The 21,274-nt window shown below is 38.3% G+C and overlaps 1 protein-coding gene across 9 annotated transcripts in view; it reads right to left on the reverse strand.

Moving 5' to 3' along the window:
• Nucleotides 1-4,035: 4,035 nt before the first annotated feature.
• AKAP11 (A-kinase anchoring protein 11) overlaps nt 4,036-21,274 on the reverse strand; it is a 63,837-nt gene continuing 46,598 nt past the window's right edge. For 6 of the 9 annotated variants that reach the window (XM_073345553.1, XM_073345542.1, XM_078853150.1 and 3 more), the window contains 2 exons: nt 14,375-14,535; nt 4,036-8,490 (listed from right to left, as the gene is read on the reverse strand). In XM_073345553.1, the coding sequence (XP_073201654.1) occupies nt 8,344-8,490; nt 14,375-14,535 (308 nt within the window). In that variant the 3' untranslated portion in view covers nt 4,036-8,343. Of the gene's footprint in view, nt 8,491-14,374; nt 14,536-15,332; nt 15,431-21,274 lie in introns of those variants that run through there. The other 3 variants (XR_012159124.2, XM_078853159.1, XM_078853158.1) reach the window with 3 other exon arrangements.

Here is a 21,274-nt window from a genome sequence, read left to right on the forward strand (position 1 = left end):
CTCACAGCACCCATCCCCTTGATTGCCAGATTAGTCACCCTGCTACAGATACTGGATTTATTACATGACTGTGTGTTCACAGTTGGGAGTTGCAAACACAGGACACTTGTGAGGAAATTAATCTACCTTTAAATGAACTGAGATGCCTGGATCACTAGGATAATATAGGTTTCAGAGTAGCAGCAGTGTTAGTCTGTATTCACAAAAAGAAAAGGAGGACTCGTGGCACCTTAGAGACTAACCAATTTATTTGAGCATAAGCTTTCGTGAGCTACAGCTCACTTCATCGGATGCATGTAGCTCATGAAAGCTTATGCTCAAATAAATTGGTTAGTCTCTAAGGTGCCACAAGTACTCCTTTTCTTTTCGGGTAATATAAGGAGTAAAGCCCTTGCTCTCTAAATTGAGTAGATAATACATACATTTTTGGTAGGATGATTGAAACCTCATCTTAATTAGGGAATCTGGTGTTCAGGTTTTAAAATAGAAAATGAAAAAAGAATGATGCTACCAACCAGCCCTTATTTTGTTAACAGGAGTACAGAGGGCTAAGGGTTATCTGCCAATTCATCGGTATTAGGGCAGCATGTTCTGTGGGTGACTAGCATAGGAATGCTTCCTTTACTCTAATTATAGAAAGCTACTACATTGAGGGAAAATATAAAACAAGTTTAACTCTAAGCAAACCAGAACTACAAGTTAAGCATGCACACTAAACAGCACACTCAAAGATAGTGTAAGAAGGAAAAAGTGTCTTTAACCAAAAACGATTAGTTCTCTTCTAAAGCTAGGTCTATAAGAAGCCTTACAAACAGCTTCTCAAAAGCTCTTTGATCACATTAAGGAGGCCCCTCCAGACTCTGTCGGGAATTTCCAACACCCACCTCTTTATTTTCTCAGGCCATTACAGAAAGAGAGGTTTTACTGAAGATGCCAACATTTATTAGGCCAGTCAAGATGTTCCATCTTAACCCTTTCACTACTCCAACCACCCCACCCCAATGGCAGAGCAACCAAACTTTTTCTGCTCTCCAGATTTCAACTTTAAATTGAGATGTTGATTCAGTTAGCTCCTAAATCAATAGGGTCTGAAATGTGCACCCGTGTGTTGCTATGGAGGCGCTTCCTTTAAAACTGAAATGAATTTATTACATGTTAATTCAAAGTAACTAGTTTTAATAATTAATGGGTAGGTTACATAATAGAATAAATGTAAAAGAGTTCAGTTTAAGGTAGCAGTTAACAAACATTACTATGTCTCCAGAAGTGATTTCCCCAGACAATTATGTTACAATTAGCTTCTTCCTCAGTTTATTTTCCATGGAGTTTCTTGCTTGGTCATTTCTTTTATATTCCACTCTTCAAAGGAAACATGATTTATCTCCTGTGTATCTAGGGTTTCCATGGTGACAAGATGGTCAGTTAGCCCTTCACTGTATTTCTGTTCATATTACACTAACATTCTTGGAGGAGAAGGAAAAGCATGACTGATTTTGTGTGGTTAACCAATCTGGCTGTAATGTCTGCTGACAGCACAAGGTGAAGAGGTGATAATCGTGAAAACATACCCTTTTTCAAGCATAAGTAAATCGAAAATCATATCCAGTTTGTTATTAAATATTATGGTCCAAACAGACAATGTAAGCAACTCTACTGATTTTGCTGGAATTGTGCCTGCTAATAGTAGGGTGAGTCTGGTCTTGTGTCTATACAGGGTAGCAGCTTCCATACAGCACAGAAAATATGCTTTGTCTGTGCAAACAATACAGTATGTTAAATTTACATTCCATTTCTGTCTCCATTTAGCCATGCTTACTGGTCAGCATAAAAGTTCAGAGTTTTGACAGTAATGAAACAGATTCCAAACCTAAACAACCAGATTTTTTTTTTTTTTTAAAGTGGGGGGAAAAAGCTGTAATTGAGGTTGGTTCTTCTGCTTTGCTGCCTGATGGTTTCTGGGAGGTGACCTCCTTCCATGGCTTACCCTCCCAACTGAACAGTCTCCCCAGTTGTCGGTTTTTAACCACTCCCACTGGCCAAGAATCAGCAGCGTAGGAGTCACATCAGGACAACAGGCTGCAGTCAGGAAAAAAACACAGGGTGAAGACAGCAGTGCTGATCAGATGACATAAATGAAGTAGGTGTGAACAAGGAGGTACCCTTGTGGACAACTGAGGTGTTCTGGCCAAAGGGTTTTTTGAAGGTGAGCCTGGGAAGTGTGGTGGTGGATAGAGGAGTTGATGTGAGAGAAGATACCACAGGGATAAGAAAGACAGAAGAAGCATACCCATCTCGGTAGTTATACAACTATATACATCCAAAACATGGATTAAACAGATAATCCCATCTCTGCCACCTTTTCCACAAACAGGAACAAGACTCTTTATTATTATTTTTCTTGAAAACAATGCTGAAGAGACTGATATTTTCTCCTGAAGGCCCTGATTCATGGTCCTCCTTAACTCTTGTGGAAAGGAGCTCCAGAATCATGGACCAATCACTAAGAAGGCTCTTGTTACCACTCACACTGGTCTCACACTTGTCACAGATAGTTCCCTCGTTTCTGAGGATCACAGACTTTGCAACTTGCCTTGATGTGGGGTGGGGAAGGAGACAGGCTACCAGGCATTTGATAGCTACCCAAGGTAGCAATCAGAGCGTCGTCCTTCAATCTCAGCCTGCAGTCCTAGCATTATGCTTCCCTGGCCATCTCTCAATCTGATCCTCAGGATGGAAGTCAGTCACATTGGGAGCTCAAGCTATGGACTGAGGAGAAGCCAGCAAGGAAACAAGGGAGGTGTAAGGAGCAGGAGCAGGGTATGTGCTAGGGGAATGGTATGGAGTAACTGAGGACAACACAGAAGTTTTAGTATATCTGGATTAAACAGACCTTGCCAGACTGACTTGATGTAATCTTCCCTACTCATCCCCACCAAACTTCCTTTTTGTCCTGTTTATTTTTTACCATATAATGTAGCAAGAGTGTATACAATATATTTTCAAGCCATTCAGTAGAGATTTCCATTCAGTTGAACATGAGACAATCAAAAGCATAAAAGTCTCCCTGCTAATGGATTTCTTAATGAAGCAAAGAATGTTACCAAATGAAACAATCAAGTACATACAAAAATATCCTACTCAATATCCATAAAGACCATTTGGGCTTGGTTTTTTTTTTTTGCTAAAATTATATATTTTTTAAAATTGTGAAATCAACCTCCCCAACTTCTTGCTCCTCAAAACAACTGTTTTCAATGTGTTAGTATAGCAACAAAAATGTCAATGTAATTTACTTCTTCCTTGAGTATTTGACGCATTCTCCACATTGAGAGTCTTTGGACTTAGCACAGTCCAGTCACTTTGATGTAGTTTACAATAAAGCAATTCCTTATCTGACAAGTTAAGCAAACCAAACCAGAATTAGTTCATATAACACCAGATCAGTTAAGTATTTTTAATCGATATACATATGCATATATTTTCATTACCACAATATCTCATTGCATTTATCCTGAAGACTCCATAGCGGTCTTTCATCCTGAAGGATTCCTCAAACACTGCACAATCTATACAGGCATCACTTCACCCAGCACTGAACTGTCAACACTTTAGGGAGCTGCTAAGCACACAACACTATACTACTGTTTAGAACAAGAAGTGAAGAACACTGTATTGAACTGACAAGTGTAGGGGAAACTTAGGTGGGCAGGATGCAATTCTCAACTTGGAATTTGGCAGAAAACCAGGATTAACTTCTCTAACTTTCATAAAAAGGACCATGAGAGCTTTACTACAAGTGGTCAGAACCCTGGTTTTCACCTCTCATGCCAAGGAGAGCACGACAATGTTTTTTAACATCCTGCTGGGACACTGATTTAGTGCTTAGTTAGAAGGACATCTACTCTCACACTAGCACTATTTACTGTCCCATCCTTTGAGTTCTTTCACATAACCAAGACCAATCCTACTTAGTTTGTGAGAGCTGAAAAGAAAAGAAAATTCTAAGAGTTTATAATAAATGACAGTCCTCTCGAAAGCATTACAACACACAAGATGTGTCTGTTTTATTTGAAGCCACTGCTAAAAACAAGGACAAATTTAGTGCAACCTGAAGTTCATAATCTGGTAACTGAATACATCATCAAATTACTAAAATGGCAAAAGATGTCACTTTTTTTTTTTTTTTTTTTACAGTACAAGACCTTCATATTGTAATCATTTAGTATAGTTACATAAACATTTAAAGTTATTCAAACTGCTTCTGGTATACAATTGAGTCACTAAACTGGGCTGTGAATTATCATAAGAATGCACAAGTAACCAAATAAGCAGCAGTTACAGTTAAATACTATTCAGACGTTACAAAGAACAGTGACCCTCTAGAACTACAACTCCAGCTATACAACAGGAATGTACAAAGATGGTACAAAATAAAGTGACTACAGTGGTCAGACACTGTACTTGCCTCTTCAAAGCTCAAGTACAGTATAAGCTTGACAGTAGTGGCTCTTGCTGAAAAGCTGAAATTGCTAAACTAAACCAAAAACAACACAAATTTCTGAAACCAATATTTTATTCCTTCAAATAATGCTTTGTAAATAGTGAATGCAAATACTAGCTCCTCTTCTGCTGGTGACAATGTTTACTACTTACTGCGTTCCCACCTTCCCAAGTCTGAGCATCTCTTTACAGAAGAGGTCCCATATATATATTATATATATATAGTTACATTAGAAAAATGTAACATTCAAAATCTGATATATCTTTGAGAGACCTAAGTTCTGGAATGGTGATTTTTTAGCTCAAAGAGCACCAAGGATATATGTACTATTTATATGACTTTTAAATAAGTGCCAAGGCTTGAGTTATTTTGTGTTCTCATTTTGAAAGAGAAATACTAGATCTTGCTGATGGCATTTTACCATATGGGCTTGTTAGAAATGCTTTTAAAAAATCCTAATATTAAGGCTTTTGTTTGCATCTTGTTTTACAAATTTAAAGAGAAAATATATTTGTTTTAACATTGTCATTTTCACTGCTATTTTATAGAGGGACCCTTCTTAACGTGCTTTAACTACAGAATCTTACAAAATATATCAAAACATTACCAATTTTCAAAATACCAAAGATATAATTTATAATTTGGTTACTAAATGGTATTCTGGAACAGTGTAACTATTTCATATATTTCTATCAATCTAAAATTAAAGAATAGCCAAAACAAGTTTCCCTAATTTTAGTATGCCAATACATACACACAATACATATAATGGGATAAATTCTGCTCTATTAATCTAGTCTAAATCCTGAAGACTCCGAGATTTGCTCTGGTCTGAGAGATCATCATGTGGCCCACTGTCTCGTTCACAGTGAATTTTCTTCTCATTACACTTGTACTCTGAAGGGAATGGTTTAAATAAACTAGTTTATTGAATAACCTTTGATTCACTTTAGAATAGAAGACAATTTTCTTATTAACAGGACAGATTATGTCAATCAGATTTGTTCAGGATAAGGATTCCCACGAAATGTTATAGTTTTGTTTATTTAATGACACAACTGTATGAAAGTTAAATCATCAGTAAACTTGTCTCCTATTTTTAATATCCAACTGGTCATTGAAAAGAGTCCTGAAGCCATATGACAATGCCTTAACATAAGTTTAAAGAAGATCTATAAAAATATTATTATCTACTTTAAAGTAAAAATTAAGTATTTTCCATCAAAAACCTACACACATATTTGAAATCTATGCTATATGTTACTTAGAGAAAAAGCTAATGGGTCAAATTCATTCCTGATGTATCACTTAAGTCAATGCAGTTAAACTGTGGATATATATTTGGGGCCAAAGTCTCCAAGCAAGAATCACTTTTAAGAAGTTATACTAACATTTTAACGTAAATGAACTATTTCCTGCTTAACTATTGTTTAAACCTTAATAAATGTCAAGAACCTGCTCATCTGTCTACCTTTTGTAGAAAACCAACCTCATAAAAAAGTGATAATCTGTTAACCAACTTTTTAGAAACTCATCATATTCTACAAGTTTGTTAATCTGTTGATGTTGCATGGAAATTTTTGGAAAATTGTTTTTTTGTTTGTCTTTTTTCCAGACAGTGGAGTATTTACATTATTTTTTGGATTTCTCATCCCTGTTTTAATTTGGGATACTAATGGGGACTTGGAAACCCTGGACCAATATTCTGTGCTGTCCTTCAACCCTTGAAATATCACTAAAGGGATTGCAAAGACTGTAAATCAGAGAAGAATTTAGCACAGTGGAATTGTTTTTAAGATTCATTTGGCTCTTGTTGCTTATCACTTAAAGTCAATTTTCTATTTGTGATAATTCTATTGATTGCTCTGCCAAACAGGAGAGGTCACAAACAGAGCTTGGTTTCAAATGAGGACTAAGCAGAAAGATCCAATGTTCTCAAGAAAACAAAAAAGACGATCAACCAACTATGCACATGCACACATACCAGGAAAACATAAGCCCCTGAAAAATATATTTTTGGGGGAGGGAGTGGGGTAGGGCTCGGGGAGGATGACAAAACAACAAACCTTAATTCATATTTTCAAAGCCCTGTAAAAACAATTGTCATTAGTTGCATTATACACATTGGGGGAGATAAAACAAAAAAGTTAAGTAATTTGGGCAAGGGCACACAGCAAATCAGAAGCAATGCTAGGATTAGAACTGTCTCCTTGTGCTATGCTTAAATCAACTAGACCAAATTGCCCATATGAAACAAAATGATCTCTAAATAGATTTTTTTTTTTAAAATTTTGCCATGAGGCACCAATTGTTTTTTCAATTAATGAGATGAAACAGTGACATGAAATTAAACTCTGGTAACAGTACCCGAGCAGACATCAGAAACTGGAAATTTAAACTGGTGTCAGTGGTCTAGGTTATATACATTAATTTTATATATATATATTATACACATACATACACACACAGAGTACCTCACACACACAAAAGAGGTCTCCCATTAAAAGTTAAGTAATCTTTCAGTTTGGTGTGAAGAAAGACCCGTATCTTAACCATATTCTAATGTTGGGGGGTGGGGGGGGAGGGTGGGTGGTCTTTTTAAAGCCAGATTACTGTAATGGCTAAAAGATGAGCACTCGCATACTTTTTCCAAAGCACAATGGCACTGCAAGGAAAGTGCTGGTGGGTTCACCAGCTCTATGCATGGACCCTTTATCTGTAACCAAAGATGAAATTGTGAGCATTGCTGAGCATACGCAATTTCCATTGTAAGTTCTCAACTTCTCAGGATCTGGTTCTAAATTTGGTGATTTAAACAGCGACAGTCCTTTGAAGTCAGCTGGCTGTTTAAGTTCCAAAACAGATAAGGCCCTATGATTCTCTTGCAGTGACATCACTTTTGAGATAGCATCCTGATATTTATCAGGGGGCAGTTTATCCCCTAAAGGGTCTGTAAAACAAAAGAAGATGATGAACTACTAGCACTTACAAACCAAAAGGCATGTACAGACAAAGACAAACCCTTCCACCACAGGACAAGGAGACAGCATTAGTAACCAACCTCACAATTCCATTTGTTAAAAGACTTGATTGAATGGCTTCCTTTAAAACAAGAATTTTAGCAAAAGGTATTTAAGAAAAATGACAACCAATTTGCAAACTTTTCTTGTTTTATATTTTAAGAAAATTTACTATTTTAAAAAGTGTTCCAGAAGATCAGTTTGTGCCACAAAAATCATTGATATGTGAAGGATCAGGGATAAGGAACTATTTTTCTGAAAAGATAGCAAAATTCCAAGAGGAAAATCTCCAACAAGTATTTACTATTTCTAACACATTGATATGTCACACCAACATATATGAAAATGCTTCAAAACAAAGAATTTGCAATAAAAATGGTGGCAAGTAAAATTGAAACATGTTTCTTTAGCAATTCAAACTTAATAATGCTATTAATATAGTATGCCTCCAATTACAAACAACTATACCAATTCAGTCGGAATCCCTATATATCCTGTTTTATCATCTGTCAACTATTGTCCATGGACAAGATCTTTCTTCATACACATTCTATAGTCTGAACACAGCAGTATATACAAATATGTGTGGATGGACACAATACTCTAATATCAATTATGAAGATATGCACTGGATAATCATACCGTGTACAGTGTCACAAAATACTTACAGAACAGCTATATTTACTTTCACCCCAAAGTCTCTTAAAATGCTGACAGTTAATAGACCATTCATCAGTTAAATTTTAACACTATACATCTTTGTCCTTCATGTCTCTTTCTAAAGGAAGAAATGAAAGGAAGAATATTGGGTCACTGGATTTTTCAGACATTTTCCAGAAGCCAGCCAAATAAAGGTTTATTCAGAAGTCTGTCCCCATCAGAAGTCTTCTCCATCATTTCACAGTATTTCAGCACTGCTTGCAAGAGATCTCCCACTTTCCAGTCCCTCTCTCTCAGTCTTTTTGTAAGCTAGAGAAACAATAATAAAATATTTAAGCTAGTGAAATAAATAGCTTGAATGATTAACAATTAAGAAAATTCTCCTTGAAACATCAGGTCTCATTAGAAAACCAGCTGTGAAGAGTTAAACATTATTCCACAGCTATAAAAACAAAACTTCCTCAAGGACCAAACATTTTTTTAAGTTAGTTTCCATAAAAATTTCTTCTCAAGGAAGTTACATTTTCAAGTGATATGGTCCCACAGCTATGTGGTCTGTGGTTCATGGGGGTTGCAGAAACAGGAAATTCTGAACATCAGATTAATGCATTTGCCACACACCCCCAATAGTACACATACAATACTGTAAAAGACAAAAGTAAGGATTAATGTAAGGATGTGGATTTTCCTTTCACAACATATAGTGTGGTTTGGCTGGTATATATACACTCTACCCTCAACGGAAACACAGTCTCCAGTTAGGAATTTCACTGTCTCCAAAGAAAACAAAACAAAAAAACAAGAATAAGTTAAACTTCCACTTACAAGCAGAGTCAGTGTAGTTGGAAACTACTTTTCCCTCAGAGGTCTGAACCAGGAATCCTCATATAGTAGATATATACTAAGCACTGGGAGACAGTGACAAATGAACACGTTTTGCCAGCCCTGAGTTTCACAACCTTTTATTCTGGCTAAAATTTCTTCCACCACTGCACCCATTGTTTTTCTTTACATTTAGCTCATCCATGGTTGTCTTCAGTAACTGAAGGCTGTTAGTCCAGGTTGAATCCCCCCCTCTAACAAATATTCCACATCAAGAGGAAGTAAAATGCAAAAGAAATAGATTTATAACACATCTACCACTCTTGTCTAAATGAGGAGAGTAGACCTGGGCAAATATTAAAAAACTGGCAAATACTAAATTTAATTTTTTGAGGCACAGAAACTATTAGCAAATGATGTCAAATTATGGCCAATCAAAAAAGTCACAACAAATTTTTTGACTTTTCAGTTTGAAACAGCATTTCATTTAGCTCAGTTAAAAAAACAACCCCAAAACAAACAAACAAAAGCCTGAAAGCCACATAAAAACAGCCAGATACAAAAAACAACACAAAAATTCAATGATCAAACAAAACGGTTCATTTGACCCAAACCAAAAAATATTTCAGTTCTTAATTTTTGTAAGAAAACTGAAAAAATTCAGTTCTGGTTCAAACCAAACTGATTTTTTTTTCCATTTCAACCCCCAAAACAAAAACAAATACAAAAATCAACTACTTGTGCTAGCAGGAAGTGCTCTAGTCTTCAATGCACTAACCTGAGTGAAATTCCTCATGTAAAATTCCTACAGAATTCAATAGGAATGAAGCCAACAGAATTCTACAGAAATTACTATTTAAATCTGTATAATTATTTAATTGTATTGGTTTTTTATTATATCCTATACAATCCTACCACAAGGACACAACTCTGATGCACATATACATGCAAAAACTGACTAAACTATCTAGAAAATATCTGGGTATCAGATTTAAAATAATGCAGAGTGACCAAACCAAGTTTATATTCTATAGCATAACTATTTCATGAAGATTCCAGAAGTGAGGCGCTCATTTGTCATAATCCAAACATAAATTTGGCAGATGTTCTTAAACAGGATTATTTTCTAGTGGCTAAGTAAACATATTGTAAAACACTTTTATCAGTTTTTGTAATTCATATACTGGGAAAGTATATGAAAAATATAATAAAACAAAGATGCAAAGACAGCATCTGGCTCTTCTAAATCTTATAGTTTCAATTCAGGGTTCAAAGGTCAAGCCCATACTTTCTTCATCAGACTGGTCTGTTTCCTACTGTCATCAGAACAGCTATATATTTCAGTTTACTCAAGTAGAAATGGGGAATTTTTAAATGGCTGGATGGAGGCCAGGACGCCTATAATAGTTAGGTCCAGTTTTGTTCCTTTGAGTCAGCAGTTGTAATTATTTTTCCCTCTATAAATGACCGTCATCTTTCTAAAAACTATTTATATTGCTCACTGTTTTTTTTTAAATCGTGCACTTTCCAGAACTCTCTTGAGCTTCCTGTTACTGCATTTAATGAATGGTGGCAAGCGTTAAGAATAATGAATTCTTTGTTGGGCTTACAGAAAAGGGATATGGTAGCTTTATTAAGTGTGCATGATACAGAGATGAGAGTTAAGTGAGTTATCATTTGGTTAAAAAACTAGCTGCCCGTTTAAGAACTGATTATTTTTTTTCCGTTTTTTAAACTAGCTAAGGGCCTGATCCAATGTGTATTAAATTCACTTGGACAGGCCCCACGACAGTAAGCCCAAAAGGGGAAGGATATAGGTCATATGTTCAGATTTTATGAGATCTTTTAGTAGGAGTTGTTCTGTTCTCTTGGTGTCAAGGATTGTCAATTTCAAAGTAGTGGTATCTCACCTGGCAGCTATTTCAGAGGTACTTCTATTTATATATTGGGATTCAAGTTATGGCCAGTTGGGGCAGTGCTGTGTGCTTCAGAATATTAGGTAACTTAAGTATCTAAATAAGGATTTAGAGGCATAAAATTTAAGTACCCATTTTTGAAAATCAGCTTGTATGCCCAACCCCCAACCCCAACCCACTCCCCATCTCCCGAAATACTGATTTAAACAATTACATATTCTTTATAAAAAGACCTTGAGGGGTTAAAACACTGTCCTGTTTACTTTTAAATCTTATTTACATCATCTTCAGGGCAGGAACGGTCTACTACACTGCATGCTACTACTCTATTACTACTGTATAGAGCTTAGCACAATGGGGCTTGTTCATATGCACAAATGAAGCAAATAGAATAAATAAAAAATAAAGAAGTGAAATGTACAGAGTTTGGAAGTTTGCTGTTTTGAATTCACTGAAAGAACTGAAATCAAAGGAGTTACTCTAGGTCCAAGAATTAGGACCAATGTGCCTGGTGTTTACTGGTTGATATATCTGATTGTTGGGAATGTTAAAATGTTTTTATGGAAGGTTATCGTCATATCTGGAAGAAATAATGTTAATAAATAATAAACAACAACAATTAGCATTTATACAGTACTACATAAAGTGCTTTGAGAAGCAGCATTTTCCCATTTTACAGATGAAGAAACTGTGCATAGGAATCAAGGTTTTTATTTTGGTTGTTTTTTTTTTTTTTTAAAGGAAACCCGGAAATTATGAATAACACCATGATTCTTAAGTGGGGCTCTGGATAAACTGTCCACACTGGAACTATAACAGGAATGAAGCCCAAATGAATAAGAACAAATGAAATTTTAAGAATCACTTTAGAAAAATCTTTCATCCTCCAAATCTTCAATCCTCTGGTGACAGTTTTCTGAGTTATCCAGAAATGACACTGATAACCTTGCTCCAAAACAGAAGAAGATTCATATTCTGATGCTTTCTGGATAGCGTGACCACTACCTCCCAATGTATCACTCATAATAGCATGCTAGGATGGTGTTTACCTGAGCCCTGTCCCTTAAATCTATTGCCCTATCCCTTTAAGGGTTTGGAGCTCTGCTTAATGATTACACAATTAGGAAGCAAGGTGTGGTCCCAGGAGAGTATGGTGTGCTCTACTGAGACTGTGTAAGTGGGAGTGTAACACCTGCAAGTTGTATGTTGCATCTGGATGTGTCAATCTTAAAGTTGAGAAGTGGCAGTGTTGTATGGATAAGCCATATGTACTGTCTTGCCTCTCTCCTGAATCTTTAGGGGTGTATATTCACCTCTTTTCCAGAGGGTTCCTCTAAATACAAGAGGTATCTAAAGACAGAATAAATGTTGGCTGAAAACTGCATCTAACCCTAACTCTAGATCCCTTCCTGTGAGAATTCAAGTGTTAGTACCCCAAGTCTGACACCTAAAGAAATCAGAGTAGGTAAAGGGATGAGGCTAGAAGAGAGATGTGCTAAGTATGCAGAGGCTTCTCTCATTCAGCTGATCTTTTCCTGACTCTCGTGTTCACTGAGTACAAGTAGTATTACTATAAATACAGGCATTTATATGGTTCCCATCACCATGCTGTGGGTGCTATATAAATGCTTGAAATAACAAGTAATAATAAAACAAGTATGAAAGGAGGGGAAAGAATGATAGATGAAACAAAACAGATTCCCAAGCAGGAATACAGGGTCTGATCCAAAACCCATTCTAGTCAATGCAAAGAATATCACAGAACTTGAACGGGCTTTGAATCATGCATATGACAATTGAGCAGTGGAAAACTATCCCCAAAGCACTTACAAAACTGACAAACACCACGGGAAAATGAAATGAAATTTGTAGAATGTCTCCACAGCTAATGGAGGCAAACAGAATGCAGAAGATAAATCCTCTTGATAAGATCCCTTTCCAAGTTCACATAAAATTAGACATAAAAAGTAGACATAAAATTCACTGTTACTCCTAATATTTTGATTTTCATTAGAAATATGAGTTTTATGTTGTCTTTTAAATTATTTTTATCTATCTTCAAGAAATGGAATACTGAACACACATTTTTCAATATTCCCATTATTTATTCTGCAATCTTCTGGACTTCTTTGAATCAGTACATGAGTTTTTTCACACGAAGAGTTTAGAAATAAATCTGGTTTTTCATGGGACAATACAAAACAACTGCTTTAGCTGCTTGAACTTCACGAAGCACCAAATAAGCTGAAACGTCAATACATCAAACAATCGAAATGATCCAAAATACAGTAGTCACGCTTTCTGAGATATAAATACACTTATCACAACTTATCCTGCCAAGATCTTCATTCTAAGATGCATGACACTATGTTAAGGGGTGATCTCTCTCTTTACATGTCAACAGCATGAAAAGTAGAACACCTGACAGGACACCATTCTTATCAATCTCACTACTTGGAAACAAAAGAAGTCCATCCTTTCATTAAATGATTCACTTGTTATAGCATACTGATTTTGTGATTACATTTCCCAAACCTGCTAAAAGCCACTATTTCCCAAAGGTAGCTGTCTTCTCAAAGGTGACTCAAAAGACTGTAATTTAACATTTTTTATATTTAATACACTATTTAATCATGAATAGGAGTGATTGTTACTGCATAATCTTTGAGGACAGGACCACAAGAGGAACACGTTTTCAAAGCACATCAGAAGTGGAGGGATCCCCAGGTCAGTCTCCATTACAATACTTTGGCTCTCCCCAAAGGCACATGCAAAACCCTGAAATCAGTTGGACTTCTTTAAGCCTTCCTTCATTCTTCGTTACATAATAAATGCATGGTGTACACACACACACTCAAAAAACTGTTTAAATAGGAAAATGTGGATAATTTATTGTAAAGTCTTTTTCTTCAAACTAACTATTTGCTTTGTAATAGTCTCTGGAATGAAAATACACTTAAAATCAAGTTTAATTAGATGTTAAACTTTTTCCTCTGTTGCTAATAAATGTACATTCACAACTGTAATAAGATTTGTGCAGTCAAAATATTAAACTAAGCTATAAACCAAATAATTGCAATTTAAGTTCACTTGTGTGGACAAGGTATTGGCAATGGCAAGGGTCAATTTTTTGGTAATTGAAACAAATACTGCAAAAATAATGCTAGAAAATACAGCCTATTCAGTTAAAGGGAAGCTTTTATATTTTACCTGCTTTTCATTAAATTTAAATGAAGTAACTCATTAAAATATATGGTTAACTGAGCACCTGATACAATTCTGTATATGCTATGTTCAGAGACAAACAGGCTCTCATTCTCTCTAAGGCTTAAAATAATTAAGTAATTTTTCTGAATACCTCATACTTCCTTGGCAAGTGCAGTAGAAACAGATAATAAATATCATGAAAAATCTAATCACACTTTGCAATCACATGGCAACACCACAGTACTCACAAGAATGAATTCCTTCGTAACAGCGTCATGAAAACAAAGCTCGGAGACCTCTGTTTCGGAAGCTGCCAGCCACTGCAGGGTCGTTCTCAACTGGGGGTCCACCATGTGTGGTTCCATGTCAACATTCACTATTAGCAATGCCCTTCCTACCTGTCCCACACCTAATGTTAAAAATAAAACACAAATGATCAAATCTGCAAGTCAACCGCAGACTCTAGAGACAGCTGAACTAGATATTTAATGAAAATGCATACATTAAATACATCATTTTTAACTCTCATTTTAACAAACATATTTTGATCAAGTAGCAGAGATTAGAAAAGACGCTGGCTTGGAAGCGCCCTATTCTCCTATATGGGTTGGGAAGGGAAAGCACTACTAGCTCCACAACCTGTGGCTGAACTAAAACATACCCCTGAAGGCAGAAAGAAATCTGATCGTGATTTAAAGAGTCCAAAGGATGGAAAATTTACTACATCCCCTATTAATATGTTTAAATGATTAATTATCCTCATTGTTAAAAATCTTCATTTTGCTTCCAGTCTGAAATTTGCTAACTTCAACTTCCAACCACTGGCTGCTGTTAAACCCTCAACTGCCAGATTAAACAGCACTTTAGTATAACTTCTCTCTGTACAAATTACACTCTGATCAAACTGCCTCTTAACCTTCTATACAAAACACTAAGTTGACTGAGCTCCTTGAACATTTCACTGTGAGACATTTTTCCAGAACTCAAACCATACTTACTACTCTTTTCTGAGTCATCTCCAATTTTTCAACACCCTTTTTAAAGTATGGGTACCAGAACTAGACGCACTATTCTAGTCGTCGTCTCAACAATGCTAGACAGAGAGGCAACAGCCACCTCCCTACTCCTGCTTGATGTTCTGCTATTAATAAAACTAAACGTGTTAGCCCTTTCTGCCACAGCATCACAAAGGCAGCTCATATTTACTTTGCTATCTGTGATGATCACTGAGTCCTTTTTGGAGTCACGGCTTTCCAAAATACAGTCCCCCTTCCTCTAAGTATGGCTTACAAATAGTCATATATCTGGGAACAAAGAATGTATTAAATGCCTGTATTACATAGCTTACATCAGTTTAGCTTCTATTCCGTGAAAACCTATAATTTATATAATTCTATTGTAGCACACAATTTAATTGAAATTCACACCAATGTGGCAAAGCTCAGCAAGGAGGAAGAGAAATCCTGTTATGAAGGAGGACTGCCTGCCCTCTGGGAGGAAAAAAAAAAAAAAAAGAAAGGAGTGTAACTGGCAATGGGGGAACCAACAGTTAATAGTAGGTACACATTTGGCAAGCAATGGGAAGATGATTTGGCTATATGCCTGGATGCTTGACATGCCATAGGAGGAAAATGCTAATTTCAGAAAATCCCTGATACTCAAGTGGATTGAAAGCGATGTGGTAACATGTCTACATATGGGACTTGCCCAGTGATTACATGCTTTTCAGTTTCATATGCTAATTATTCACTGAAGAAATTGAATTCTCAATCCTGTAGCTGGAAAGGTACCTCAAATAAAATTAGCTTAGAGAACGTTCGCAGTGTTGTTGTGGCTGTGCTGGTCCCAGGATATTAAAGAGACATAGTGGATGAGGTCATAGGCGCCAACTCTGTGGGTGCTCTGGGGCTGGAGCACCCATGGGGAAAAATGGTGTTGTTGAGCACCTACCGGCAGCCCCCCATTGGAACCTCCCCCTCCCCTCAGTGCCTCCTGCCCACCGGCGAGCCCCGCCGATCAGCGCCTCCTCATCCCTTCCCGTGCCTCCCGCCCACCGCAATAAGCTGTTTTGCGGCCTGCAGGAGGCTCGGGGGGGGGGGGGCGGAAGGCGGGGCATGAGAGAGGAAGAGGTGGGATGTCGTGGGAAGAAGTGGGTGGGGGTGGAGTTGGGGTGGAAAGAGGTGGGGCTTTGGGGGAAGGGCAGGAGTGGGGGTGAGGCCTGGGGTTGAGCACCCCCTGGCACATTGGAAAGTCGGTGCCTGTGGGTGAGGTGATATTTTTTAATTGAACTTCTGTTGGTGAGAGAGACAACCTTTCGAGCGAACACAGAGTTCTGACCAGAAGAGCAGCTCTGCATGAGCTTGAAAGCTCATCTCTTTCATCAAACAGAAGTTGGTCCAATAAAAGATATTACCTCACCCATCTCTTAGTTTAGAGAAGACAGAACTAGTGACTGACATGATACACACTGTGACATACTCTAATGTTCTCCAGGGCAGGTGTGTTTGCTCAGCACACACAAAGGGTCGCAATCCTGATTGTGGTGATACCATAACGCAAGCAATAAAATGATAAGAAACAACAATTCTCTAAATTGAATGATGAGTGGATAACTTGGTAAAACTGAAATAGCTGCACTAGAAAAATGGACCACAAAATTCCATAATAAAAGAGTAATATATTAAACTCTAGAAAACATTTTGAAATTGTGTAAAAAGTTAAAGATCAAGAACTGTTTTACTTATAATCCACTTCATGGATGCTACAATTTAAAAAGAAAAGGAGTCTCTAAGGTACCACAAGTCCTAACCAATTTATTTGAGCATAAGCTTTCGTGAGCTACAGCTCACTTCATCGGATGCGTGCAGTGGAAAATACAGTGGGGAGATTTATATATTATATAAATATTATATATATATATATATATATTTTTTTTTGTTGCAAGGATAGGTTCCTGGGTTAGTGGTTCTGTTGTGTGGTGTGCGGTTGCTGGTGAGTATTTGCTTCAGGTTTGGGAGCTGTCTGTAAGCAAGGTCTGGCCTGTCTCCCAAGATCTGTGAGAGTGATGGGTCGTCCTTCAGGATAGGTTGTAAATCCTTGATGATGCGTTGGAGAGGTTTTAGTTGGGGGCTAACGGTGATGGCTAGTGGCGTTCTGTTATTTTCTTTGTTGGGCCTGTCCTGCAGTAGGTAACTTCTGGGTACTCTTCTGGCTCTGTCAATCAGTTTCTTCACTTCAGCAGGTGGATACTGTAGTTGTAGGAACGCTTGATAGAGATCTTGTAGGTGTCTGTCTCTGTCTGAGGGGTTGGAGCAAATGCGGTTGTATCGCAGAGCTTGGCTGTAGACAATGGATCCTGTGGTGTGGTCTGGATGAAAGCTAGAGGCATGTAGGTAGGCATAGCGGTCAGTAGGTTTCCGGTATAGGGTGGTGTTTATGTGACCATCGGCTTATTAGCACCGTAGTGTCCAGAAAGTGGATCTCTTGCATGGACCGGTTCAGGCTGAGATGGATGGTGGGATGGAAATTGTTGAAATCATGGTGGAATTCCTCAAGGGCTTCTTTTCCATGGGTCCAGATGATGATGATGTCATCAATGTAGCACAAGTAGAGAAGGGGCATTAGGAGACGAGACCTGAGGAAGCGTTGTTCTAAGTCAGCCATAAAAATGTTGGCATACTGTGGGGCCATGCGGGTACCCATAGCAGTGCCGCTGATTTGAAGGTATACATTGTACCCAAATGTGAAACAGTTATGGGTGAGGACAAAGTCAAAAAGTTCATCCACCAGGTTTGCTGGGACATTATCGGGGACACTGTTCCTGACTGCTTATAGTCCATCTTTGTGTGGAATGTTGGTGTAGAGGCTTCTACATCCATAGTGGCTAGGATGGTGTTTTCAGGAAGATCACCGATGGATTGTAGTTTCCTCAGGAAGTCAGTGGTGTCTGGAAAATAGCTGGGAGTGCTGGTAGCGTAGGGCCTGAGGAGGGAGTCTACATAGCCAGACAATCCTGCTGTCAGGGTGCCAATGTCTGAGATGATGGGGCGTCCAGGATTTCCAGGTTTATGGATCTTGGGTAGCAGACAGAATACCCCTGGTCGGGGCTCCAGGGGTGTGTCTGTGCGGATTTGTTCTTGTGCTTTTTCAGGGAGTTTCTTGAGCAAATGCTGTAGTTTCTTTTGGTAACCCTCAGTGGGATCAGAGGGTAATGGCTTGTAGAAAGTGGTGTTGGAGAGCTGCCTAGCAGCCTCTTGTTCATATTCCGACCTATTCATGATGACGACAGCACCTCCTTTGTCAGCCTTTTTGATTATGATGTCAGAGATGTTTCTGAGGCTGTGGATGGCATTGTGTTCTGTACAGCTGAGGTTATGGGGCAAGTGATGCTGCTTTTCCACAATTTAAGCCCATGCACGTCGGCGGAAGCACTCTATGTAGAAGTCCAGGCTGTTGTTTCGATCTTCAGGAGCAGTCCACCCAGAATCCTTCTTTTTGTAATCTTGGTAGGAAGGTCTCTGTGGGTTAGTATGTTGTTCAGAGGTGTGTTGGAAATATTCCCTGAGTCAGAGACGTCGAAAATAGGATTCTAGGTCACCAAAGAACTGTATCATGTTCATGGAGGTGGAGGGGCAGAAGGAGAGGCCCTGAGATAAGACAGATTCTTCTGCTGGGCTAAGAGTACATTCAAAAACCAGTCGGAGAACACTTCAATCTCTTTGGTCACTCGACTGCAGACCTAAAAGTGGCAATTCTTCAACAAAAAAACTTCAAAAATAGACTCCAATGAGAGACTGCTGAATTGGAATTAATTTGAAAACTGGATACAATTAACTTAGGCTTGAATAAAGACTGGGAGTGGATGGGTCATTACACAAAGTAAAACTATTTCCCCCATGTTTATTCCCCCCTACTGTTCCTCAGATGTTCTTGTCAACTGCCGGAAATGGCCCACCTTGATTATCACTATAAAAGGTTCCCCCCCACCCTCCTCCGCCCTCCTGCTGGTAATAGCTCACCGTACCTGATCACTCTGGTTACAGTGTGTATGGTAACACCCATTGTTTCATATTCTCTGTGTATATAAATCTCCCCACTGTATTTTCCACTGAATGCATCCGATGAAGTGAGCTGTAGCTCACGAAAGCTTATGCTCTAATAAATTTGTTAGTCTCTAAGGTGCCACAAGTCCTCCTTTTCTTTTTGCGGATACAGACTAACACGGCTGCTACTCTGCTACAATTTAAGGCTCTTTCAATCAAATAGGAAACACAAGGAAAGCTAACAATTTATTATTGAAGGCACTGCAGTATACCTTCAGAGCAGAATACAATTTGATGACATTACACAAAGGGTATTAGCTATTAAAAAGATAATTGTGTGGATAAAGACAGAAGCAGGATTAATTTAGTCAGTCATCTCCCTCAGATTCTTTCAGATGCTTAATGGCAAGCCAAACTTTCTTTACTTTTCCTTAACAGCTACTAATTTATTTTTTCAAAAGACTGTGGTTGTATTCCACATCAGAAAGTATGTTTCTTCACATCAAGTCACTGAAATTGTGCAGCAAAATTCACTCCCTAGTTGAAAGAGAGTTAACTAGAGGTTTATTCTGTCACACGTCAGTGGCCTTGTCAGTCAGCAAACTCCTTGTGGTCTCATCTAAAACATCTTCTCAATATATGGGAGACTCAGCTGGCACAGAGGTGTCATAACCAGCTCTAACACAAGACCCCCTTCATCTGGCCATGGGCTCACAGACCTATAGAATTTAGGGCCAGAAGAGACGGACATCGTCATCTCGTCTAATCTCCTGTACATCACAGAATCTTACCCACCGACTGCTGTAATAGACCCATAGTTGAGTTACTGAAGTTCTCAAAATGATTTAAAGACTTCCTGTTACAGAGAAGCCACCATATACTCTAGCTTAAATCGGCAAGAGACCAGTACCCCAGGCTGCAGAGGAAGGCAAAATCCCACAGGGTCTCTGCCAATCTGACCATGGGGAAAATTCTTTCCCAATCCCAAACATGGTGATCAGCTGGACCCTGGGCATGTCGGCAAGACCAACCAGCCAGACACCTGGGAAAGAATTCCATGTAGTAACCCAGAGCCCTCCCCATCTAGTGTCCTGTCTCTGGTTGTTGCGGATATTTGCTACTAGCAGTCACAGATGGGCCACATGTCACTGTAGGCAGGCTCATCCCTCCATAAACTTACCAAGCACAGTTTTGAAACTTGGGTTTTTTGGTCCCATTGCTCCCCTTGGAAGGCTGTTTTCGAACTTCACTCCCCCTTTGTCTAATTTCAAGCCTAAACTTATTGATGGCAGTTTATATCTGTTTGTTCTTGTGTCAACATTGGCACTTAACTTAAATAACTCCTCTCCCTCCCTGGTATTTATCCCTCTAATGTATTTATAGAGCAGTCATATCTCCCCGCAGCCTTCATTTGGTTAGGCTAAACAAGCCAAGTTCCTTGAGTCTCCTCTCAAAGTACTTTTCCATTCCTCTGATCATCCTAGTAGCCCTTCTCAGGGACAGGGAAGGAGCATGCCCAGAGCACAGTGTATTCTGGCTATCCTCTGCTAGTGTAAAATCCTTTGGCAGCTCACATCTACACTGGAGCTGGTGCAAATTTACCCTCAGAATTAATGAGCTATAACAAGTTCCCGGCAGACCCTGTTCTGTGCTTCAATAAAAGGAAACAGCACAGCAGAGAATTTGGGTCAATGTGCACTCAACACAGTCCTTATAGAAATGTTAAAATCACCTGTATTTAATATCTTCCACAGAACGATGACAGACACATGAATTTACACTTCCAATGAGCTAGACACAGAGTTCAATGGCTTATGTGAATAAAGGTACATATTATAATTTTCCATATACCATAATTTAAAGGGCATTAGAAAGTGTTTATAGGTATATCTACACTGCATCTGGGAGGGAGCCTCCCAGTCCAGGTCCACAAACTCACACTAGCAGGGCTTTGCTACCATACTAAAAATAGCTGTGTACACATGGTTTGATGTTACAAATCAGGCTGTCATTCAGGCTCTCAAGCCCCCCCAAGATCCAGCCTGAGTAGCAACATCTACACAGCTGTTTTAGCATGCTAAGCCCCACTATTGCAAGTTTGTGGAG

Source organism: Lepidochelys kempii, chromosome 1 (assembly GCF_965140285.1).
Source record: "Lepidochelys kempii isolate rLepKem1 chromosome 1, rLepKem1.hap1, whole genome shotgun sequence".
In the NCBI taxonomy this organism is placed as follows: domain Eukaryota; kingdom Metazoa; phylum Chordata; order Testudines; family Cheloniidae; genus Lepidochelys; species Lepidochelys kempii.